The sequence below is a fragment of the Homalodisca vitripennis genome, chromosome 3, assembly GCF_021130785.1.
Source record: "Homalodisca vitripennis isolate AUS2020 chromosome 3, UT_GWSS_2.1, whole genome shotgun sequence".
Classification (NCBI taxonomy): domain Eukaryota; kingdom Metazoa; phylum Arthropoda; class Insecta; order Hemiptera; family Cicadellidae; genus Homalodisca; species Homalodisca vitripennis.
The window spans coordinates 145,006,743-145,034,537 of record NC_060209.1 but is presented as its reverse complement, the minus strand read 5'-3'; the positions used below and the strand labels follow the sequence as shown (position 1 = coordinate 145,034,537).

Here is a 27,795-nt window from a genome sequence, read left to right as displayed (position 1 = left end):
ACGAGATAGATACGTATATTAAACAGTGAAACACTATTTGAAGGTGCTAAGTTATGATGTATAATTGTCTAAACTAAATTTTTGGTTGAACTTAAAGGTTGAGTGGTAGACCACTTTGCAATAAAATACATTATGCATGTACAATACATTTTTGACATATTTTCTTGATCGTGACATCAAGGTAAAATAAAATCTACATCGGGGTTGGAAATATAATTTACTTCAACCAGAAATGCTCATACGCGGGCAAAACTTACGAAAAGCGTGCGAAGCCGCGGGAAACAGCTAGTTATTACATAAATATTGATTCTTCTAAATAAATTGTTATCTAAACACATTAGGTACCGAAACCGGATACTTAGTAATGCTTATGTTTTAAAGTAATAGTTAAATATTCATTTTCAGCCAATTTATGTATGACTATTTAGAAGCAGAACTCTCTGACAGTGGTAAATTTGTGCATACAAACCTGAAAGTAGTTAATATAATCTCTACCCCATGTAGATTGACTACCAACAAATGATATGTTATTATCAAGAATTGTAGATGTCATTCTCATGTGTTTTCATTCGTTATACTCGACGTAGTAGATTGTCTCTATTCTTGTATCTAACCTCACTTTTATTTTTTTATAAATATTTGCACGCTTTTTATTTTTAAACAAGATCTGCAATTGGCATAATCAGCAATGAGTTCAAACCAAAATAGTTCTAGCAAAAAACCAAGGTAGATTCACTTCTTTGATTAGAATAGGCATTTCGGCAATTGAGGTTAAGCTAGGTTACTTCCTGTATGCTTTTAATTTTATAGTAATATATATTTATGTCTTTAAAACGTGTGTGCGTATATTGCAGTGGTAATTTTAATGTTTGTTAATTTCTTATAAACTTTAGATTTCATTCCTTATAAGCTTAGATATAGCCTACTAAGGCTTAAACCCATAATAATGTAATTGAAGTAAAATTTTTGGTATTTATTTACAATACCGTGACCATGAAAAATGGACTTTTTTTCATGGGTTGGGCATTTATAGCCAAGTGTTATTATCACAGGTGCATATAAACTGGGGGGAAAGTATATCATTGTATTATATTGATGCCTTTCGGGCATTATTGCATTAAAGATGGAAAATAACCGACAAAATTTTGTCGAACAACACTTGAAGGGTTAAGGATCAGGGGCATCACGTGATCTGGGATTCGACTTTTGCAAGCTCGAGTTAATTTTTTTTCTAAAAGAGCAAGCAGTGCGCAGCACTGCGCAGCGGGCAGCGGGCAGGCATCGTTGACAGGATTAACGTCATCATTTCAGTAAAATTGCCAGAGGTACTGTCAAAAACAGAGTTTTCAGAGGATTTCAAAAAATCGTAACTCCTTTGATTTTCGTTGCCGACGAATTTTTTCTTCACTATTGTTTTCAGGAAAAAATTGTAGTTTTCAGGAAAAAAAAATGAACGTACCTTTCCATGGTCACGATTTTGTAAATTGATACCAAATTTTTTTTTCTTCAATGTACACTATACCATTTACTATTACCAATGCAACAAATATGGTAAACTTACATTATGTCTGAAATTTTGCAATAATTAGGTTATAAATGTTTAAGTGTAACATATTTTAATTCAAAGTTAAAGAAATAAATCTCAGTGATGTAAATAGTATTTACCTTTAAATTTATTTTATTGTAGTTCTATGTTCATGTAGCATATAGCTACAATTCCATGCTTAGACATCAACTGCAGGCTGAAACGTTTTTGTATTATAAATATTGTTAGGAAAACCAAAAAAAGATAAACAAATTAAATATAGGGTACATTTTAATTACAAAGACGCATGGTTTTTTACCAGGAAAAGACAATACACTATAGGTTTTGATTATTATTGAGTTACATTGATATATGGCCAAGTAGCACTAGTTAAGGTCACTGCAAGACAAGCAGATAGCGCCAGTAATTCATTCATCAATATTGCAGCCAGTATTGGCCTGATTACAATACTACTTCCACTGCAGTAATGTCGCTTGCTTCAATTTATATCTGTGTTCACATTTTTGTTGGTTTAAATAATTTAATAGTTTAATATTTACAAGCGCTTACACGGTCTAAGTTTGAATTGAGGTACCATCTTGATGGATATTTTTCTTTTTTTTCACCAGAATTACGGGGTGGCACCTTCAGAACTACCCCGTACTTCTGGCTAGGGGCATTTTTTATACCAATCGTCTAATGTGAATTGAACATGGGAAAGTAATGATCGTAAATGCCACCAGCTACAAGTGCGGGCTTTGGTGGCATAAACATAATTCATGCTCAGATAATTACAATAATACAACAACGCAGACACCCAACAATAATCAAAATTAATAGTATATTGTCATTTCCCCCTGTAAAAAACCATGCGTCTTCATAATTCAGAAGTACCAAATATAGTTCCGTGTTCCTAATACCTTATGTGACTTGAAGTTTATATGGCATTGTACTATTTGTATATTATGTTCTTGTCATATAATCATCCACGTTTATGCTGCAAAGTGTGTGTTTATGTCAGCAGGTGGGCTAAAAGTTGATAAAATGTATTTAGGCCTTTATATCACCTGCAATAGATTTCATTTAAAATTTCAAAATACAGTACACCTAAGTAATATATTATAAGTATGGAACCAAAAAATGTTAAAGTAAAAGGCACATATTATTCCTAAAAGCTATTTCATGAAAATTAAATGTAGAGAAAATGAATTGAAATAAGCTGTAGCCATTTTATTGGAAGTTTGAAAATGCCTTTTTTAGGTTATCAGGTACTCTAAATGTTTAGAATACAGATATCATTGATAAAAATGTGTTTAGTAGGCCTACATGTATCATAGCCACAAATAATATTCAAATAAATAGTACTGTACAATGAAGACATTATTTAATACCATTTCTAGACAGAATAGGCTATCCCTTCAAAATGTTTGGCTGTTTCAACTACAACTAACAAGTAAAGTAAAATTACTGGGAATTCAAAATCGAGGAAATATGCCAAGGAAATATTGTTGGCAATATTCCCATAAATTCCCAGGAATTTATGAATTATTACTAAGAAAACACAAAAACTATAAATTAGTAGGTAAATCACTAATTATATGGTTAAATCAAACTCAAAAACTGAAATGAATTTTAAATCAAATTATCCTAATAATATTACAAATGTGAAAGTGCCTTTGTTTGTTTATTTTCCTTTTACACATAAACTATGCAACAGATTGTACATAGCCATTCTTAGGTTTCTGGTATGAATATAGGCATATTCCTATTTCTAAAATACCTTGGGGCTATGCCCTACTGGTCTATGAAGTAGTGAAATATCACATCTTGGCCTCTTGTTGCGAAATATTAATTGAAGAAGCCTGTTTAATGTAATTTACCATTCTGTGTAAACGTTGTTTTATGACAGCACAACCGTATGTTTAAATACTTTAACCATTATTTCCAATTTGTTTATATTTATAGTGTGTAAATTCTCTAAGGAGTAAGCATTCACACCATTAGATTTCAGCAATTAGGTAAGTACTAATCTATCTTAGAGAATGTCCTAAAACATAGTGGTCAGAATATGACTCCTAAGAATCCCTTTGAAGCAGTCAGCAAAAACTATGCTAGATGAAATTTTGTTGGACTATGTTTTTGAACAAATGTACTAATTCCATCTCTAAATGTTCTAAAATATTAAAAATATTTTTCAGTTTGTTATGGAACAAAAACTAACACTTTAATAGTGTCATTATTAATCTACTTTAACTGTACATTTTTAGCAAATATTACGTATTAGATATAAAAGACAAAGTTACTATCTTGCTTTTATTATACTTTGAAAGGCTGTCATGAAAAAGGCAAAATTTCTATGGAACAAAAATACTAACATCAGAGTACATTACAATGGCCATAAATATTCAGTTAGTACATATTTTCTTGATTGTGATAAGAAGGCAAACTCAGCATCAGTGTCAGAAAATTTAATTCACTCAAACCAGACGTGCTTGTACAGGTTCAAAACCTATGAAATTTTTGTGAAGTTTTGGGTAGCTGCTAGTAGTTAAATAAAGTTCCTGAAAATTTATAATTTTGAAAGTGAAATCTCTCAAATTAAAAGGTCATTATGTTAATGGTGTAATAAAATAAAACAGAAACACTTGCATATTTAAAAAGATTATTATTGATAAAATAAAAACATCAGAAAAATAACTACAATATAAAATGTTACATAAATCAAATTAATAGGAACTTTGGCATAATGCAAAGGCCACAATTTTTGGAAGTTTTTCTTTCCAGGGACCTAAAAAAACTACATTATTAGAAAGAACAGACTTTATTTGACATACTGTAAAAATTACATGTTGTTATGATGATTAGTTCTCGTCTTCTGCCTGCTGAAAGGAACTTATGTCGGCAAGAAGGAGGCTGCTGTGTCCCTATCTACTATTTGTTATTAGGCTATATAAGTAGGTTTTAAGTAGATTGTCATTAATATGATACTAGTAATGCCAAATTTAAACATAACCTTTACGAGTGCCCTTGAGGGATTTTTTTTTTTCCAGAAGTATGGGATTTTGCCGAAGGGGCAACCAAAACCCACACTGATGGCCAGGGGCAATTTCCGATTATTACTTTCCCAACTTCAGATCATGTGCCAGATCATCAAACACGAAAATTACACTAACGTTAAACACAATAACGAATTCGATACGCTCTATGGAACAGAAGTTACTGGCACCCCAAATATTCTCATGGCTACTTCTGTCACATCACAAATATCTCTCAACCCCCTCCACCATGAAAAAGGCTTTATAATTTTAAAAACTTGAAATCGAAAAATTTTCATGAAATCCCTATTTTTGGAATCTTTCTGGCCCAAAGAAATATTTCAATCAATATTCACATTTCATAAGTTCCCTCCCACAGGGAATGTTCCCAGCTCACATCACTACAACTAACCAAATGAAATGTTTTCCAGTATCACTTTCTCTTTTTACCAGCCTCAAAACATCATTGGAAATAACCAGCTAAGTGTTCCTTGAATACCCTAGCATATTAAACTCATTATAGTAGTGGGAATACAACAGTATCATGAGCAACACTACACAACCTTTTTCATAACCGTAGTAACACATTGATTGTGATAGACGCCTTACGGTGCAGAACCAGATTAAGAATAGTTGGTCTCACTCAATAGACACTCTCGGTGAAGGTGTTAATTACAGTTATTATAGCTAGACAGTTATTGTACAGTAGGTTTACATATTGACTGCAGCAGACACCTTAAGATGCAGTCAGATAAGAGTAATCAGTCTCACTCAGTATAGACTAGCAGTAAAGGTGTTAACTACACTCATTATAGCTAGATAGTTATTATACAGTAGTTTTACACGCTGACTGCGACCAATGCCTTATGCCTCAGAGCTGTATTAAGAGTAGTCGGTTTTACTCAGCATAGAATAGCAGTGAAGATGTTAAGAATATATTGGCTTTACTGGCAATCATAACTTACAAGCTTACATTATTAGATCACTCTATTTTGCCAGCATATCCATTTCATTGATTCAAAGCTTTAAAAAAAAAACAATGATATATATATATATTTATACTAGCTGTTACCTCCGGCTTCGCACACAATCTTTAGAACCGAAGTCCTTATATTACTTAGTAAAATCACTTTTATGATGGAGTTCTATGAAAATTCTAAAACATAAGTAGGCATACATCAAGTAGATATTATTTAAGTTCATGGTAAATAGTATCAGAGTTTAATTTAATTAATATATCATATTTTGTACGTGAAAGAACATTTCTGGTTCAAATTAATTATATTTCCAATGTCACAGCTGAGCCTGCATTGTTACCCTGATCAAGAAAATACAATACACAGGTCTCGAAAACTTACTTAGGTCAAAAAGCGTCTATTTCTAGCCTTTATCACATATTTTAGGTCTAAGATATTTCCAGTACTATATTAGAGTTTGCCTTGTCCTGTTGAAGAAAAAAAAGTATACTTACGTTTAGGGCCAAGAACCCTACTTCGATTACAATGTACCTACTGCAGACCATTTAAATTCACTTACTATGTCAAAATTTAGCTTGCCGTATTGCCTCGATCAAAATACTATATAGTTCGATTATGCAGTTCTTGGAAATCTGCTTTGGTCAAAATCATCTACTATGGGCTTCTGTAATATACTTTCCGTCTCAAATATTTCCAGGGACATAGTTGGGTTTACCTTTTTGTCCTGATGAAGAAAATATCCGTCTCAAATATTTCCAGGGACATAGTTGGGTTTACCTTTTTGCCCTGATGAAGAAAATATACACATAAGTAGGGCTGAAAAGCCTATTACGGCTTAGGGGGAAGTCCTACCTATTTCCTAAGTACTTTCGGTATAAGGGAGATATCCTTCTCAAGGTTACACAACATTCCAAAATAAAAGTTTTTTGGTATGTTGAGGCATGTTAGTATTAATTTCTCTGTTTTCCCATAAGCCACTGTTAAAATGCCATATCACAATGTCAAGGAAGCCCACCAGTTTAAAGTAACTTATGTGAAAAATTCATGACTTTGTTCATTAAGTTTGGTTACATAACAGTGTTTAAATAATATATAAAATGCATTAGATGATTTAAATTCATCACTGGCGTGATATGGAGTAACATTTTGATATTAACTTTTTATTTACTATCTGCATTACACTACTGATCAAGCACTGTTTACTTAGTATTTGATCAAATTTAAATGTAAACAGCCATGTAAATGTTTCAGCCAATTCCTGGACATAAAACTGAAGGTGTGAACAGCTGTTTAGTGATAGTTTAATTTGGATTATGAAACGTAAAAACAACTACATTTTTTCTGAATTTCAAAATATTCCAGGTAACTTTTTTATATTTTGCTTCATAAAAACCTTCCTCGGATTTCAATGGACATTTTACAAAAAGAATTAACCGAATTGGTCCAGCCGTTCTTGAGATTAGCGCTTACCAACGATTCATTTTTATTTATAAGATAAGATATATAAAACATTTGTGAAGTTAAAATCAATAAAAGTTACAATTTAATTTCTTCTGTTGATATGTTGCAGGTAAAACAATTTTACTGGACTAACAGAAGTTTGCAATTGAAAATAACATACACAAAACTACTCTTGGGGTCTACATCCTTACCATTTTTATTTTAAAATACATTTTGCATTACATTACATTCAATCCAGTGGGAGGATATGTTTTAAGAGTGAGTGTGATCAAGACCAGTGTTAACTCAGGGTCGGTAGGCTCCAGTGAGATGTCACAAGCATTGACAGAAATTGAACTGTGTCCAGTTGAAAATCATTGTGCCGGCCCATACCTGTGCTGAATTACAGGTCTAGTTTAATATGTGTTCTTTCAAGTAAATACAAACTATATATAATCATACTTATTTACAAAATCTTGAAAGTCTTATGAACATTCTAAAAGTATAAATTAGATCTTTTCTTGTTCCTTTATGAAAACAGTCCACATGGTGGAAAACCACGGATATCCTTGTAGTTTAATTTAATTTTATGTTGATTGATAAGAGTATTGATATTATTATTTTAGCACTGATATATTTCTTTTTAATTGTGTTCGAGCATGACCAATTTCAGTTACCTAATCTTTAATGTTAAAAATGGAACCTCCAAACAGACTTAGCCTTCTGAGGTCCTACATTTCTCATCATAAGTTAGAAATCACTGTAAACTGTATTTAAATGTTCTGTATTTTATTCAAAACAGGTAATATGTTTTTGTTTAAATGGTACTCACTCATGGCACTGAGTATTATTTTATTTTAATTACTTTTAAAAGATTTTTTGTATCAATGAGTGTTATATATAACATTTCCTTCTGTTTATTGAAAAAATGTATTTTTGTGTTTAAGATAAGATAAATATTCTTATTATCTCCATTTACAGATGAATACAATGATACCGATCATTCCAAATTACAATTATCCAGGCATTAAATAACATTGACAAATTAATGCAGTACCTGAGCAGTAACTAATTTTTTTATATTCCTCTTACATTTCTTAACTAGTATTTTTTTATTTTTCTTTAAATCTTGTAATTAATTGGTCTTTAATCTTCATTGAATACTTTTTTGCAGTTTATAGCAAAGTATGGACATCCAGTTTCTTATTTACTATAGTAACATTTAGTTATAAAACAAAATAAGATATTTCACATATAACAAACGTAGTTAAATACAAAATTCAGCATTCAAGGAGCATTTTTAGTAACTGTCTATGTAGTAATTTGAAACTTTTATTTAGGGAAACTCTTTTCATGCTGCTTAATAGTAGGCTGTTTAAATCATTTTAAATTCTCTACAAGTACATTTATTTACAATTTCAGATTTTGCATTATTCTGCCCACTGTAACTTATTATTGGTAGGTATTGGCATCGCATTTCATCAATACTTAAATACCATAATACCTAATAATGTCTTTTTAAGCTTTACACATATCAGATGTTGCTTAACCAATTGTATATTAGGTGGTGCCACAACTACAAACTCAATCCATTCTTTACTTACTTTGTACGAATATAAATAGTTTTAAAATTTGTTATTTTTAAAAGATGAGAACAAGTTTGATTACTATATCGCTGTTGACCAAGAATTGTTTGTCCATTTACTACTTTTATTTTCTACAAACTCCTTCAAAGTATTTGCTTCTTGAGAATTCAATTTTTTTAACTCATATATTAGTTTTTTCAGTGAAGTTTTAGATGTTGGTTTTGAGGAGGTTTTTTAATTTTTGTCAAGAAATAGGGTAATTTTTCAGATAGTATGGTTTGGTGCTTTGGGAGGATATACTATTCAAAATGTTGAGTAACACAGTGATGGATATCTCTTTCTCAAAGAGGAGACATTTTGTCCACATGATTGGTGGCATGATTGTTGTGTCAAGATCTGCTTGGGATGTAGTTGCTTATTTTTTCTTTAAAAATACGGTTTAAGTTAATTGCTGAAGTTTCTTCTCATTCAAATAGGTGATAGTTTATAAGTAACTTCATTAGAGGATAGTAAGAAGTTTTAGCTGTTTCCAGTCCACAGATCCAGTTTATTTGTTACACTGCATAGTCATATTTGGTCATTTTTTACAGATACGGTAAGTATGAGTAGTCCGTAACAATTGTCATTTGTTAACTCCTGAATTTTTTGTACGATGTTTGGTTTGCTGGAATTATGCCATTTTTACTATAGAGCATTTTGATTATTTTGGAGTAATTAATTTGCTTGATAATTTTTTATTGCCTAATGTGTTGAAAGCTGAAGTTGCATCATCTTCTAGGCTAAGTTTTGAGCTACTTTTACTAACAAAGTTGTATTTCCTGCACTCATTATTGAGGTAGCTTTGAAGTCTTGTATTTTGAGAAAATTATTTGTATTGGAATAAATCGAACCAGTCCCAAAACCAAGTCCAATGGTACTGTTGAGTTATAAGCTTTGAGGTGAACTTGTATATCTTCCTTTGGTTTCCTGTTGTATGCATGAAATTTTACTATTTGACATCATCCAGTTATATTCTGTTTTAGCTCTGTTAAGTTTTTTTGTCATTGAAAATTTAATGGAAACTAATCATCATAATACAGTGGAGTCCCGCTAATCCGAACACGTGTAATCCGAACGTCGGTTAATCCGAACAGGTCCAGGAGGAATTATTTATAACGATAATGAATAGTTATAGGAACTAATTACTTAAAAAATGAAAATGGGTGCATCATTTCGTACATAAACAAAGAAAACTTTAATTAAATAGACATATTTTATAGTATTTTATTAAGACAAATTGTGTACGGTACAGTACATAAATAATGAAGTTAAATACAGTACCAAATTGAAACTTATAGGTTAAGTATGAGTTAAATTACTGTATTAAGAAGTGAAATCAAACAAAAATTGGACGTACAGTACTGATATTATTATTGAGTACAATATTAGTTGTTAAAAGACATAAATTCAGTTATTGTCTTCTGTCGCATTAAAGAGAGTCTATTGGATGACGCGTAGTTTCGCCATCGTGTCATAAACATGATATCGGCAAGTGTAGCAGTAGCCTGTTGCTCTAAGTATCGTAGTGCAAGGTTAAGCGCTGCTGCACCGTCTGCGTGTGGCACCAACCCTCCTTTATCACCCAGGTTCTCGTCGTCCCGTAGCGCGTGGACCCGTACTATATCCAGTACGCTCACATTGCTTAACAATAGAAGTCTCACACTAAATACGGTAAATATGCTTAGTATTCGCAAACACGTATATTTGTCAAGAAATACAATGCAACAGTCAGAAAACATGTTTTAATAAACAATGTTGATAATTCTATAACAAAATAGACCCATTCTCAAGTTTAAAACCGTATTTTTTGTAATTCTGGCTAATCCGAACAATCACATAATCCGAATAGGGCTCGGTCCCAATTAGGTCGGATTAACGGGACTCTACTGTAATTAGCTTGATTCAGAAATATTTTGTAGAAATCAAAGAGACAAGAAAAAGAAAAAAGAGAATGAGGTAGAAACTCCAAACTCGTCCAAAGCTGAGGCTGTGGTTGAAGAAAAAACAGAAATAAAACAAGATGGATTTGCTCCACAACCCCAGAGGGCCAATAGACGTCAGAGACCAAATGATCCAACAAATAAGAACACAGCCAATGCAACTCCTCGAGCTAATACAACTCCTCCAATTTACCAAGGTAATTTATTTTTAAAATTTTTAATCTGTTCACACTATGATATACAGAAAATTTTATAAGTAAGGAAAGGTCAGGCAGAAATTATTCCCAAAAATTTTCTACTTTTAGCAATTAGCCCTTGATCATTGAAGGTTAAAATCAGTCAACAGTGTTAATGTATACAGACATCATAGTACAGTTAGCTATTGCTTCTTTCAATAAAATACAAGCACTAATGCTTAGCAGTTAAATTTCATATATGTTAGTATATGCAGATGTTTGTATGTATGGTAGTATGTCTCTCCTAATTTGTATATGCAGAAGCATGTAGCTTTGTTTTTTGGTAATTATGTTCTTATAAAATCACATACTGAAAATAAATTATAAAGAAAATAATAAAAACCTATTTGTAAAATTTTTTAACTCTTAAACCACTGTTAGTTATGATTGCAGTGATAACAAAGTGCCAAGTTTAGTTTCATGTTAACCAAGCCTCAAGTAGTTGATCGTTCTCTGGTGGTTTAAGACATAATTTATCATGTTGTTTAAAGTACTTTTTTAAGCAAACAATTAGTTACAAAATTTATACTTTCAATGTTGCTTAATGATTGAAAATATAAAATTTATAACCCGTATACTTATTTATAATTATTTCACTACTTCTTTTGCAAGTCAATCAACCCTCGATAAAAAAATGTTTAATTACATAAATGTAATAGCAGCTATCATACCATGGATGCAATGTAAAGGGTCAAATGTTGATTACCATTTACAGACTTTTAATATCTATAAAAAATTAATATCTTCCAGGTATTAGTGTTCCAGTTAACTATTGTTAAATTAACATTAATAATAAACATGCTATAACACACATAATAATAATATCCTTGTGATATTTGTGTATTGAACCATGAAGAATTTAATAAAGATTAGTCACTCTAAAAGAACAAAAACTTTAAATTCTAACATTCCTCATCTTTCTCAAATTTCAAATTTGTTAAGCAACTTAATTATTTTGAACTTTGACCCAGAGCTATAGATAGCACTGACCATGTGAATTAATTTTCTTAAAATCAGGAATATAAACTGGTTTTCCGATTATAATCAACATTAACCCTGAGTTCATGAACCATTCTCTTGAAATTTGTTACTTGTACATAAGAAAATAAATATATCCAAAATTGGAACTTTGTTGGTAGACCTATAAGATATACTGGATTTAAATTAAACTGATTTATAACTTCTTTACTGTTGATCAAATCAATGACATTTTTTTAGTTTGTTTTTCAGATAGGATTTAATCGCATTCAACTTTTTTATACAATTGCTAAAATTTTGACAGAAGAATTACTGTAAAATTAAGAGATTTAAAAATTGTGTTAAATACTTATACTGTGGTGATTGCACCCCTCTGTACTCTTCTTTTATGCATTATTAATATTTATCCCAACCATAGTGTTTTGTATTTTCTCAAATAATACATGAAAAATATTTAGCAAAATAATAAATATTAGATTTGGACAAAATGTTCCTAATTTAGTGTTAGACTTGGGGAAAATATTCCTTACATTATTTAAAGGCTGTATACATTACCATTAAAGAAGCACCAACAAACTAAAAATCTGGATTTTTTCAGAAAAGAAAGAAAACATTGTGGTTGATCATAGCAATTTAAAAAGAGAAACTGAAGAGATTTCAAAGCTGACAAAGAAATTTACTAAGAGAGAAATCACAAGTAACTGGCACCGCTATTCAGCAACAGAAGACACGGCGGAGACTTGGCATCAAGAAGAGGATGCACCTGCTGACTTTTCAGATTTACTTCAAGTTCCAGAGTCAAGTAAGTAGATCTAATCTTGTTTAACAATTTAATTGATGGATAGAAAATTATATCCTTTAAGTTGGGCAAGCCACTGAATGTTTTAACACTTATCAATTTATTATGAACATTAATAAAATTAATTTACATTCATTAATTGTTTATACATTTCCACCTTTTAAGTTGTAGGCATCTATAATTTCTTATTTCTTCTGCTCTAGAGTTAGGACCATCGACATGTATAGGTTAGTATGTTATTAAGGAAAAACCACATAAAAATAGAGTTACAAGTGACATCATTAGCTTCCGCATGAACCAAATAAATAATGTTAATCATAGCAGTAATAGGTGAATGTTGTCTACTGTATATATCTATAGTTTACTCTCTTATGTGGATTATAGTCATTTAGATTGAGATGTGTATGTGAATTCAAGGGATCAAGGAGAGCTCTCTCTTATTTCTGAGGGGATATGTGTAATTATAATACAGTGGAACCTTGATATATTAAACTTCAATATATAGAATTCCTTGATAAATCAAATTTTTCTTATTCCCATTGAATGTGCTGTTTACTTCAATGCTAATTTTACCTCTATATACCAAAAGTTTAATGTAAATAACCTCAATATATCGAAGGTTTAATATAAATAACCTTAATATATAGAATTTTCACTCTTAATTACGCCTACTATTTTATCAAAATTTCAGTTTATCGGCACATCGTACTGTACCATATTTTTCATGTTGAGACTTGTAATCCCACCACCAAAACTCCTTTGTTTTTTGTTGTCGCCAATGGTGAATCCCCACTCCACCCTCAGTTTGGTTTGGATATCACTGTGATTTGAGTTTATTTAAGTTAACTCAGTAAACTGTGCACAAAAAAGATTTTTAGCTGTGACAGTATTTTATGTAAAAGTACGATATCAAAACCAAAAACTTTATCTTACCAATATAAAGTTAAAATTAGAGAGACCATGGCCGCCGGGAATGAGGAAAAAGTGACATTGCAGAGGAGTTTGGTATGCCAGCAAATACTCTCTCAACCATTTCTTACAACACCTTTCCCGATCAAGTATTCATAATTAAGCCTACATTATTACTGCTGTTGTTGTCTGCTCCAAACAGCCTTTATATATCGAATTTAATTTCAACTTGATTATATTGAATTTTATATTTTTTTAGGGGAAATTTTAAACTTTATATATTCTATGTTTTATATATATATATATATATATATATATATATTATATATATATATATATATATATATATATTCTATGTTTATATATATATATATATATATATATATATATTCTATGTTTATATATATATATATATTCTATGTTTTATATATATATATATATGTGTGTGTTTTAAATTTCCCTTTCATTTTTGATATATATTGAGATTCCATTGTTGTTAATTGAATAGTTGGCAGGATATCAGGTATTTTTACGTATTAGATATTTTTTTGTTAGAGTTGTAATGTTCAATTATGGATGGGCTATTTTCATACTGCCAAGTTGTATTTAGGAGAGGCAGAGATAAACACAGACCAACTCCTTGAAATCATCAAGTTCAACCAATAAGTACTCAACCATTACTTCTCTACCATTACTTTGATTTTGTTTGTTTGTTATGCTTTTTTGTGTTTGCTTAGCAAGGCCCCGAAAAATTGTATCCATAAACTGGTTGGTTTTATTTACAACTAAGTTAGAGTTTCTACATGCTGTTCTTGTGTCTTGTGTTATATTTATAGTTTTTTGATTGTCTTTAAAGTTAAAAATTCCACCATCATTATTTTCTAAATGATTAAACAGACCTTTTATGTCTTGATTTTTATTTCTTACAGTTTAATTTTGTTACAAAAATGATCATTTCATGATTTTAATAACATAAACGTTTATAAGTCAAGTTTGTTATCCTTTGTATTTAGAACTATGTAAAGGAGTTTTTAATTTAGTTAAGGTTTTGTTGGTTGAAATAAATCTAAAAGATTAGGTTAATTAGTACTCTATATAATTTGGTGCTTGATTGTTAAGCAAGAGTACTGTAACATAGTAAGTGGAAAAAATGGATACTTTACCCTCTTATTGAGCAGAAAGATACACAAATCAATAATTAAAATAAAGATATCTTTCATTCTATAAAAATGTAAAAAAACAATAGGACTTAAGAAACAATAAGCAAAAAAGTGTACATTATTGTTCATCCGTATAACATAAATATCAGGACTTTATTGAAGTAAAATGTTTGCTCATTTTGAGGTAAATACAATTGATTAAAGATTTCGTCAGAACATCAGACATTCTGAGTGAGAGTAGAACAAATTCAAACTGAGTGGCAGAAAGCTTGCTGCCTATGAGAATGAGGTAGACAAATCTGAAAAGGAATGTTTTTGAACTACTTTTCAGATTCAAAATAGAGATGTAAAACAAGAAAAGATCTTTTGGCTAAGAGTGGTTGTGTTATAGGAGTGCCATAGATGTAGAAAGAATAAACCAAAAGAAACTGCACCTACTCCTTCTAATATCATAAAAAAATAAATTTTAATTTGAAGTCCTATGTGAATTTAGGTTTCAGAAGTTATTGTTGGATGAAAAATATAAAACCTGAATATTTTTAAAGATTATAATACTTTTTACGAAGTAAAAAGGTGCATGAAAATACAAAACATGGATTCACCAAGTTCAAAAGGTTTATTAATGATGCCAAGGTTTGACAATTTTCAGTGTTTAGCATATTAATGTCTGACATCTTCGTACATTTTTTATGTGCATCTTAGTAATAGTGTTTAATTTGTAATATCAGATAATATTAGGTTATATTACGTAGCAGTGACAACATTTATTATTGTTCTGTTTCGGACTATGGCATTGTCTTACCAGCACAGCTGGATCTTTTAAGGTGTAATATGACAATAAACGTTCACTTTTTCATTCAGTTCTATAAAGGCTACTCCTCGTTCTGTTACGTCATTCACAACTTTCATGTTCTTCCTGTAACTTTTTTCCTGATTCCAATGTTCTACATTATTGTCAATGAATTCCATCTCTAGACTAAGTGTTCTAAAGAAGTTCTTTGTGTTTTTGGGAACGGAAATTTCAAGGTTTCTCACTTAAATGACTTTTAGATCAACTGATGTCTTCACTGGTGGTTGATCAGAACTGTCATTTTGTAGAGCTGTAACAATTTTCTTTTTAGTTTCATTTGTTACTCGATCATCAATAATAGTGTTTCAGAGAGATAACACTGTTTATCTTTTATTTTGTTTAAAGTTTTCTCTGCTACAGTATTATTAACAGCTTTGAAAGCTACCAAATCTTTTAAGAGTTGCAGATCATTCAATGGAGAGTAAGTAGGTGAAGGTGCTTGGAACCAGTTCTTATTGGAAATAGCTGCAGAAAAAATACAAATGTCTCAAATACCAGTCAGTTCTCTTTTAGTTAGTTGAAATTGACTGTGAAAGAGGTAAATTTTCGGGTCTGTAATGGTAGATTCATATTGCTGGGAATTTGAACCTTAATTCTTTAATTTGAACCCAACAAATTCTTTGGTTGAGTCTTTCTGAAGTAATTGGTAAGTTCCATCACTAGCCAGCTGTCTCTCTTCTTCATTACAATAATCATTTATGTTTAGAATTATAAATTTGTTTCCCTTATCTACCGGTAGTATAATAATATTGTTATTGTTTTTTAGTTAAATAACCTTTTTTTAATTAGCTTTTATTTCATTTTTTGTAATTGAATTATTCTTATTTTTTTATGAATCTTGGAAAGATGAACTTGACAATTTTGAGAGGATAACATTGATAAATTGTTCAACAGAATGATCAATTGATAAAGGCGGAGGTTTGAGGTTCTCAATCACCTTTTCCAATCAGGTACATTTAAAGGTAGAGATTCACCAGTTGAAAAATTATTTTTAATTTGAACATTAGTTGCAAAATTTAAAGTGTCCTCAACTAAATTAACTTTATCAAATTTTGGTATGACAGAAAGTGAGTTCTTTTGTTGACAATACACATATTTCATCTCAAGAGGATTCAAGATATTTTATTGTCATTAAACAATTTACATGCAATAGACAAAGTCAGATCAGCAATATTTAACAGTTTACCCTAAAACAATAGTACATTTAAAAGTATAAATAAATAATTAATTAAAATTCATAGCTAAAACTTAATAAATGAACATGACACATAAAACTAAGTACAAATAGTAAACAACAAATTATAAATTAAAATCATTAACAAATCGGGGTATTAATATCACATGTTAAATATTTGTCAACACAGTAAAAAGAAGCATTCATGTTCAATCATTTATGTAATACCAACTTAAATGTATTCATTGCAACACTAAAAGCTCTCTGAGGTAGTTTATTAAATAATATAATTTTCATGAAAATGTGGCTACTTTTTGATTTTTCCAACCTTACTGAAACTTGATTAAGTAAATAATTATTCCTTGTTTTGAGGGTATAAATATCTTGCCTAAATTTAAAATGGTACAAACTTTCCTTAACAATAAATATACATACTAGGAAGTGTCATTATTTGAAGTTCTTTAAAAAGGGGCCAACTTGACTCTCTTTCTGGCGTAGATTTAACTGTTCTTAAGCTTTCTTTTCCAAATAAAAATTCTATCTAAAAAGTTCATAATTATATAAGTTTTCAATGTTAGTATGATTATCTTCAACAAGGTTGATTGTGTCATATAAATCACCAGAATTATACAACAGATTACAAACTTGATGATTTTTTATAGGTCCATGATTATCACAGTCTTTATCTATGGATATATTATCTGATGAAAGTAATATGGTTTCAGATAATTCTAAACTAAGTTGGCACCTAATAAAGTCAATGTTTGAGTCTTAAATTATACAGTGTAAATTAAGTCCTGATACACCTGGATATATTCCAAACGGATTGAGATATCAATGTACAATTTTCAACATACTTATTAAAATATTTTTGGAAGATATCAAATGTTTCCCCTTTTTCAAAGGGGAGTAGAAAGGAATAGCTTTAAATTTTCAAACTGTAACACCTATCTTGTGACATGTCCTTTTAACCCATTGGCTTATACATATTTTTACTATCAGCTCAACTGGAGTTATCCTATTAAAAGTGCTAAAAACGTAAGAGTTTTGTTATATGTTTATAAAATATTTATTCTTCAAGTTATTTGGTTATATTTTATATCTTTTTGGATTAACATGAAATGGGCTTTAATAATAAATAGATAGTGATATATTTGGTCATAATTAAAAAATAATAATGCTGTACAAACTAAAAAAGTTTTGGAATCTTTTAAATTTTAAAATTTTTTTTACTCAAATAATATAAAATAAAATACCCCATTGTTGCTTTTATTTTATTTGAAATGTAGTTTCTCTACCTAGCAATACTAGAATATGTATATATATATTCTATGTAAATATATATATATATATATATATATATATATATATATATATGCATAGTTTGTCAGAATAAATGTTTTTTTCTATATACTGAAAATTCCAAGAATATTGATTTTTTTTCCTCTTGTAGTACACTAATATTCTTATAGTAACTTATTATTCATTTAAATTTCAATTAACTGTAGTATTGCAGTTTTTCTTATGTGTTACAACAATATTAGTCTAATTTATACTTATCATTTGGTTGAAAAAGGAGTTGAAAAAATTATTTAGATGGTGCTGTACTTGTCACGGAACGGTTCCGTGATATAAATTTTGAGCCCATACTAGCTGTCACGGAACCGTTCCGTGATACAAGGCCAATGGGTTAAAGGTCAATTAAAAAGAAACACAATGACACTAATAAAACATTTCTACAACATTTGTAGCAAAAGTTTTGGGTAAATTTCCCATATGTCTGTTTGTTTGTGTGATTCCCACAGGATATCTTTATGAAGTATAATATGTATGAAATTTTACATTAAACTTTATTTCTACATAGGCAAGGTTTCATGATGATTCTCCTTAGGACACACACCTGATTCTATCCTTAGCAAAGCTTTTTATGCATCTTATAGTCGATCATACTCCTTCTTTGTTGTGTGTATTAATAAACTGTAAAAAGTATGACCAAGAAGGTAACGAAAGATATGATTTTTTTCTGTTTTTGAACCAAAAATTTAAAAACTTGTTGTAAACAATTTATACTTGGCTTTTACTCACTTATAGTGTATCCTGTACCTCATAGATTCTCAACCAGTTTCATTCCCTCCATAATGCAATCCTGTTTACCTATTATCTAAGTACTAGTTAACAGTGACAAGTCCAATCCGCAGGTGAAAGGGTGTGAACTGACAGGCTTGCAGGAACAGTTGAGTTGAGTGTGACGTATAAGTCCTAGTTAGATGTTACTGCACTGATAATCACTATGTTATGGTGTTGTCAGGAGGAGGTCATCTACTGCTGAAGGAGGAGCAGGAGTGGTCAGCAGTTTCAGGCTCTGAGCTTGGGGGCTACTTTGCTCTGGACTTGAAGCTACTAGGTCAAAGTCTTGCATGTCTTCCCTTGTACGAACAGCTCCGTCTACCAAAAAACTTGCTCACTGTAAGTTATTGGATTGTTTTGAATGCCTATAAATGACACATTCTGAAACAAAAAGAAGAAAATCAATAATTTGTTGTTGAATCCTGTTCACATTTCTATTTATTTGGCGGGCTGTAATGTAAAGCAGAGGTATTTTTTTGTTATAGACTCTATTTTTTAATTTACTGGAGTTATTTTAGGTAGAATATCTCACTTTTTCAAAATAAAAGTGAGATATTCAGACTGCTGTAGATCATATAGAAGATTATCATATTGTCAGTACGCTGTTGTGCCTTTAATATTTGTGTTAAATTCAAACTACAATGTAGAATATTTTTCTGCTTAGTCAAATATTAAGTATTTCTAAAATAATATTCTTAAAGTTATTATATTAAATATTCTTAAAATTCCTTTCATACTATGTATTTTGTACATGTACTTTCATTTATTCCTAATCTAAATCATAGAATTTGTTTAGTTTTTTCTAATAAGTGTAAGTTTTCACAAATAAAGTTATTTACAATTCTACACTACTCATCTATTATACTATAAATTACTATATCAGTTTTTTATATTTCTAGGAAGAAGAATTGAAGTGTTTAGACTCTCTTGCAGAACAGAGTAAGAAGTGTTGCAATACAGATAAAGTTGAAGATCCAAATACTAAAGAATTCCAACTGTTGGTTAATTCACTTCAAAGTGAAGAAAGTCTAGAGCAAAGACCTACTTGTAAAATAAACACACGCTCAGATGTTAAAGATCCTTTCAATATTTTTAATGTAGAAAAAACCATAGCTTATGATGTCACTTTTGAGTCTGAAAAGTCTTTAAATGCTCAAATATCAGCTAAAGAATTCACAGAAAATACCAAATCAGATACTGTAGGTAATACACAAGATTTGAAACAGAATACTGTAGTCCTAGAAGAAACATTTAAAAGCCCTGAAATACTTGAATTAAATAAGGATACAAATCAGATGATAGGTAGAAGTAACTTTACAGTTTATACAAAACCAGAAAAAATAGATTTTTGTGAAAATCCTATGATATCAAGTATGCCTCCCATACCCCCTGAAAAAATAAATAATGAAGAAGGTTATAAAAAACTAGACCAAAATGTTTTTGAAAAATCTTTATCACCAGAGATCAGGCTTGAAAAATCACCAAGTATTGAAAAACCAGACAAATGTACACTGAATGAAATGGATAATGAAAACATTCATTTAAATGAAAATATAAACAGCCAGCCAAAAGAAAGGCGCTCAAAAAAGACAACCACCAGAGAAAAATCAGTCGAAACATCATCAAATAAAATTGCAGAGAAATTGAAGGATACTTTGGAAGATGATGATGACTTAGATTATTTGTTGTCATTGAAGAAACCAGAAATTCCACAAACTAAGAAAGAGATTAAACCAGTTGCCATTAAAGGTGAGTTCATTTCATTCAATTTAGAATTATAATGCAAACACTTTAGTGCTGATCTATATTTTATTAGATTTAGACTTAAGCATTTAGCAATGGTTCAAAGCTGTAATGTATAGAATTGTACAATTTTGCATCCACATTTGGAAAGTTAATAGTCATGTATACTTGTTTTACATTTATACTTCATTCTTTAGATCAAAATGAAAAATCAATACTCAGTTCTTAGTTTATTTATTGATATTTACAGATTCAAATCAAAATATTATGTACAATGTTATTTATATAAAGTAAAGAAATACATACATTCTAATGTCTTATAAATTACAGTTATTCCAATTTTCTATGTACAAGAGTTTTTTAATTGTATTCCGATTGATGTTATTAAAAAAGAAGGATTTCATTTATGGCTTTGAGACTTATAATACTTTAAAGTAGTTTCTGATGGCACACACTCTATTCAGCACCATTTCCACTATTTGAAGCTAGTCGCTCACGTGATTAGGGGGACCCTGGACCTGAGTAATTTGATCCTTAGCAAAAAAACTATTGCAATTTGTGAATTGAAGCATTACCACCATTGATTTTTCAATACTTTCATGTATTTCATATGGATTTAGCCTTTTTCACCAAATGGCATCACATAAATAACATAACACATCAAGATAGTAATCTTTAATGACTGTTTAATCTATATGAGCAGATTCTTAAGGAATGACTTATTTGCAATAAAAAGAACCATTAGCATTGTCTTTACATTGCTGCTACTTTACTGTGCATTTTGAAATCTCAAGTAACCTGAAGCTTTTCATATGGACTACTGTGCTTTGTGTTTCAAGGTCCTATCTGAAAACCCATGTTTCCTCATCAGTAATAACTGTTTTTAAAAAGGTTTCTTAGTGCTAAAAGCTCTGGACGAAACATTGAAAAGCCGAGACACAGCTTCTTTTATCTGAGGTTAAAGCAATGTTGGAAACAACTTTTCATAGTCATATTTTAAACCAAAATCATCGGTAAAAATTGAATGACACAACATTGATTCTTAAATCCTCACTTTTTCCTTCTATAACGCTTATCACATTCAATACTTTCACAACCTTCTTTAAAGCGTTTTCATAAACTTGCACATGACTCATAAAGTCAACTCACTAAATGTAAGTAAGAGTTGCTATACAAGATCTCCAAGGTTTTGACAAAATAGATATATGTGTGGTGATTAATTTTTTTTCCAGCATATTAAAATTCAAACAAACTGATAATGTCACAGAACTAACTGATACGAGTATAGGTTCCATTCAGGTAAGTTTTATTGCTCCGCAGTGCTTAAATTGTTTATCAGTGGAGATATGATAACAATCTGGATACTTTTTGAGTGGACCTGTACTTCCAACTTGACAGTAATGAAATGTAGCCTGACACAATGCTATTTACACACATCAACTGATATGATTCAAGTAATAGGACTAATTAAAAATACAGCTGAATTTGAAGCTCCTTACATACTTGGTTTGTTTGAATGCTGAATAAAATGTAAGTTTATATGACAACAACTGGAGATGTCATATTATAACGAAACATATGTACCAAGGAAACTGTTGAACTAATTATAAAATGATAGCATCTCATTGAATTTCTTACCAACCCAACTTCCCTGACCAAATGAAAAACTTCCTTCCTCATAGGCAAAAATTTTCTTTACATGTTTCTTATACTACAAGTTTGGAGGTACAAAAATCTGTAAAAGATATTTGTTTGATGAGTGCTATTACATTATGCTAACTTCTTTCACTCAAAAGTCTTAAGTATAATATATATATATATATGTGTGTGTGTGTGTGTGTGTGTGTGTGTGTGTGTGTGTGTGTGTGTGGGCGCGTGCGCGTGTGTGTGTGTGTGTTTTCATTTAGAGTTGGTAATGACTGTTTAAATAGAGAAAAAGAAAAGAAAGTGGTTTTTACTTCTATATCTCAGCATTTAATACCCCCATCTTCAGGAAGTTTTAAACACAAATTAAAAAATTTTAACAAAATAAAAAGTTGCAAGAACCAAACAAATATAAATTTAAACACAGAACATAACATTTGATGAAGTCCAGCAGATTTTAAGCTTTATAAACCAAATATTTGTGAAATAGTAGATTTTAGTAAAGGATGGAATGATACTAATTATTTTGATAAATGTTGAATCTATGATGAGTCCAAATTGATTTTTGTCTTCAACATAATTTGATGAGCTTGCTCCATGTGCTTTAATTTCAACCTGTTGTAATTTTCATTAGGGCATGGTGGTATTTGGTGTACTGCGTTGGTATAAAACCCTGTTGAATTTTCTCTTGATTATATTTAAGACAATTTATTGCCAGTGATTTGCCTTTGTCTTGATGAAAAATGTCAAAACCTATGCCCTGTCATACGAATTCTTAAATGATCAGACGTTTGGCCAATATATTGTTTGAAGCAAAACTTTAATTTGTTATATAACATTTGTATGATTGCATTTGATGTTGCCAATTGTAGGATACGTCACTCCAGTATTACTGCTTGTGCATTCTCTTGAAAAATTCATATCAGTGTGATGTTATTTTGAGTTGTTAACAACACACAGATGTGTTATGAAAACAAAATAGAAATAAATAACAGTATTTATGGTTTATTTTATAATACTATGCAAAATTGACTTTTACTTTCATAGATACGTCTTTTCTACCCGGAGGGACTGCTGTATCTGAATCTGCAACTCAAGAAAAACACTCAGAGCTTGATGACTGGCTTGACTCAGTGCTAGAAGATTAAAATTATAAATAAGTACATCAATTTTTCATTCAACAGCCTATATCACACTAACAAAATCTTTAAAACATTAATATTTTAGAAAAATAATATTTATTAGCATAAAAAAGTCTTCATATTTTACGTATTAACACAAAACTGAATTAAGTATTTCATATTTACAAAAATTAATAATATTTTCAGCAAAAGACTCTAGTAAAATTAGGTCAAATACTCTATTTGTTATTTTTAATTAAAACCAAAATTTTTTTTATTTATAAAAGTTTTATGATACTCAAGTTTTAAAACCATGTTAAATGTTTAATTAATTATTCATTTTTATAACTCCAACCAAAGTTTAATGTTTTACAGCCTTTTAGAGTAGTTAATTTGTTTGAACTGTGCTTAACTGTAAGTTTGAGATAAAGATCGATTTTGATTTATACAGCTAAATAACTCCTAAAACATGTTATATACATGATAATAAAAACTATAATCAAATAATTCTAGAAAATTTGTCATAAAATTATGTTTAAGTATACAACTTATATCATCAGCACACTAAGATGCACTAATCTTTATGTGATGATATTCCAGTTGTAAGAAAGTACATGTTTCTAAGTATTTATCATCTGTCTATTAGATTTTTGTAAATCACGTTTATTGTAAATTGTGTTTGAAAGCTTTATGTGTTTGCTCATGGTATGTTAAATTTTAAAGCTGTTTAGGTGTAAAGTAACTGATGATTTGTGCATAGAATTCAAAAGCATCTAATACGCATGTACCTACCAGTGTTTCACTGCGCTTAACTGATCAGTTTCTATTCGCTGATTTTAAAACTTTTATGTTCATTTAATTAAACTGTAGTTTAGTGGTTATAAACAACAATGTTTGGATTGTCCCCATTAAAAATAACCAATCACTGCATATACAATTTATTTGTATTTACAGAAATGAGTTTCCAGGGTTGATACCCTCAGGGTAATCTGGAAATTCTCAGGGAGTTTTGCTAACTCTCAAAAACTCAAAAAAACAGGGAATTTTAAAATTTGTTCTAGAATTTTTTATTTTTATTTTCACTGATCTTTTTGTTTTCCTTTTGTTGTAAAGGTCAAGTTTAATGGTAGAAAGTTTTGAAAATAAAATTTTGCTTGCAGTTCTGTATTTATGTACATGCATCACCACGAGTCTGGTGCGTATTTGCGCAGAGCTGTTAAAAAGATAACTACTGACCGAATTAATGAATTATCGGTTAAAAAAGGAACTTTACTTGAAGAAAACATTTTTTAAATTAAAACACAAAAAAAGGAAATTCTTCTAGAAGAAATATATATCTTCTTCATAATTTGTTACTTTTGTAAGTGCCACTCATATGGTTTCATATTTGTAAACTTTATGGTTTAAAGTTAATTTTTACTATCATGGCTTAAAGTACCAGTAAAAGTTGTTTGTTTTTATCAAATTATATTACTCTCATTCTTTGATATCACTTGAAATTTTTGGAGTTTGGTCTAGAACACCTGGAAATTACCAAAAATTTAATTCCAGAAAATTTGTAGCATCCCTGGTTTTGTTTCAAGCATGTATTAGTTTATTTACTCATCTCCTAACAGTTAATGGGAAATGGGATGTTAATCAATTCTGCTTTAGTTAAAACTAAGGGAATTATTAAACAATTTTAATTTTTTTACATAAATAAAATTAAAATATAAAATTTATCATGTGATTTGGATTAATAACAACTTAAATAGTGCTAATTTTAATTGCTGAAATGTTCAGCTAGCTTGTGATATGTTAATAGAACATAGATTGTTTTACTTGCTTGCGTATTTTTACAAATTTATTCCTAGTGCTTTAAAAATACATCCTCAAATAAGTTTTTTTATAATCATAGATAGTCAACTTATTTTTATTTGTAATACTAAGTTAATTAATTGTTAATAATCAAGAATAACTTATTCTTTCAGAATTCTTTGCATCTACCAATATTGATTGTATTAAGGTAGCTTATTGATGTTTATATACATGTAACTCATTTGTATAACTTGATAGCTTTTTAGTCTGTAAATAATCAGTTAGTTAACTAAATAAAAAATATTTATATTAACCTACCTCTTAAACTGGCCACCTTTCAACCAACCACTGGCTTTCCCCGACCGGTCTATGTTTTGAAAAGATTGTTATCCTTTAACCAGTCAATTTTCAATAAGACATTGTTTTAACTGATTGTGATTGGCCTGAAATTGTTGGTAGTAATGTTTCAGCTAAACTCTATGAATCATATGGACCTGTTTCAACATGATGCTTTTCCTTTATTCCTGTACAGCCTTTAATTTTTCTAGTCTGCCTAGATGTTTGTGGTATGTTTATGTTCACCATTTATATACACACAGGAATACTTTTTGTTTTATTGCTTGTACATATATATACGAGATATATAAATGTATCATTTATGAAACTGTAATATAATGAGTTTTAGAGCATATTGGTTTATCCAGTCAGCTGGCCTGAGGTAGCGAGATAAGAGGGAGTTACTGTATGTTACTTGAATTGTGTTTATTTGATCAATATTGTATCTATTATATATTAAGAAAATATTTATATTTATTAGTGAAATAATATTGATTATGATTATTTTTATACATTCTTAAATCGTTATCTTTTCCTCATGTTTAAATGTTATGGAAATTTAGATCTGATTTTAGTTAAAAAATAGTATTGTAGTGCACTACTAAGTAAAAATGTATGTACACACTATCCAAATCCAAGAACAATGTATTCAACGTTTAAAGCTAAATTATAAACCTGAAATTTGAAAGTTTTCATAGTTACCTATAAAGATAAATTATTGTAATTCAAATTCAAAATATTATAACTTGCGTTCTATTTATTTTTATAGTCAAATAATGTGTAGATATGGTGTTTTATTGTAAACTGGACACCCTTTGAAGCACTGTCACAACCTCAACAGAAGATACATTATGTACATTAAACACATGGATCGCTTATACAGCGAAGAACGGTGTAACTGCAAGTGCATGCCATGTTTGTCCAATAGAAAAGCAGTACTTACTACAGAATAAGAATGCTGTAACTGTGATGTAGGTACAGTGTTACTAGTGTGGATGCAGCACATATGGCACTTTCATGTTGAAATACATTCGTTTTTTGAGTACATACCACATACTCTTTTTTAAATATCATGGGAACCATTGAAGACATAGTTATTTTGGGCTCACCCTTTGAAAGAGCATTAAAATTATCCATAGTGCACATATAACTCGAAATATGACATTTTTCTACATACATTGGTTTTTCTTAATAGGGCAGTATTTATTGTTCATTAATTTTTTAAATCAACAACTATTTATGAAGAGAGTTATTTAATATAATCATTTTATGACTTTTAGGTAACAATCATAATGTTGAATGCAAAATAAATACAAAACTATGCAGTATTTTTACTGGGAGTGTAAATGCGAATTGTTGTGTATACATATATTTAATTTGTAAATAAATTAAATTCTTTTTATTTGTTATCTTTTATTTTGTATAGTTTTTAGATCGACCTTAGTAAAACAATATTTAATAATTCCTTTGCCCTGGTATGATTGGGCAAATTTTAAAAATATCAAACATATTTTTAATGTGTAATTTTCAACCAAAATTGTTGAGTCTTAAACGTTTGGAGGCTGTAGAAAGACGGCATACTAGTCGTCCACATAGCACTTCTATAATGTACTCATGTAATATGATAATTTGCAATGCAATTTGAAAAGGAATAAAAGTAATTAAAGACACTACTTATTCCATAGTATTAAAACAGTATTATTGAGATTCCAAGATCTAAGTTGTGATCAGTAAGTAGCACATCATGCAATTAATTCAACCTTGGCTTCGATATTCAAAAGAAATTTGTTTATGGCTATTACTTTTAGTAAAGTTTTCTACAGAGGCCAAAAAAATGCATTAATAAAAATGAACAGACTTTAAGTCAATAACAGTAAGTAAACTTTTCCTTGTGAGATCACGTTGGACAATCTGTTACGTGAAAAGAAATTTGGTTACAGCCAATATTTTTAGTAAAGGTTTTTACCGAGGTGAAAAAAAACGACATCACTTAAAAGAACAGACTAAATCAACAACAGTAAGTAAACTTTTCCGACGCAAGATGACGTAGGACGATCTGTCACCTGATCTGAGGTCGGGAAAGTACAGATCTAGAGAGCAGATTTCGGTCATTCAATCACCCCTCAATTCTGGTGAAAAAAGATAAATATACCTCAAAATAGTACCTAAATTCAAGCTCAGATCATGAGAGTGCTTACTAACTTTTTATATTTATAATACTTGCGTATGTACTCGTGTTTAACTATTTATGTACAATAACGAATAGTAGATAGGGACAGAATGGCCTTCTCGCCGACATAGCTTCATTTTGGAATCAGTAAACTAGAACCAATCATCACAATGACATGTAATTTTCACAGTAAGTCAAAGTCTGTTCTT

General features: G+C 29.9%; 1 protein-coding gene across 2 annotated transcripts; it reads left to right on the top strand.

The window, feature by feature from the left end:
* The first annotated feature begins 535 nt into the window (after positions 1–535).
* Positions 536–26,818, top strand: LOC124357638. 2 transcript variants are annotated; one of them, XM_046809612.1, is made up of 7 exons: positions 536–726; positions 7,108–7,412; positions 10,522–10,739; positions 12,355–12,558; positions 18,957–19,114; positions 19,675–20,524; positions 23,210–26,818. In XM_046809612.1, exons 2-7 carry the CDS (start codon positions 7,399–7,401, stop codon positions 23,308–23,310), a joined length of 1,545 nt encoding a protein of 514 aa, XP_046665568.1. In that variant the 5' UTR covers positions 536–726; positions 7,108–7,398; the 3' UTR covers positions 23,311–26,818. The 2 variants fall into 2 exon arrangements, with proteins under 2 accessions (XP_046665568.1, XP_046665567.1); XM_046809611.1 differs by lacking the exon at positions 7,108–7,412.
* The last annotated feature ends 977 nt before the right edge of the window (positions 26,819–27,795 follow it).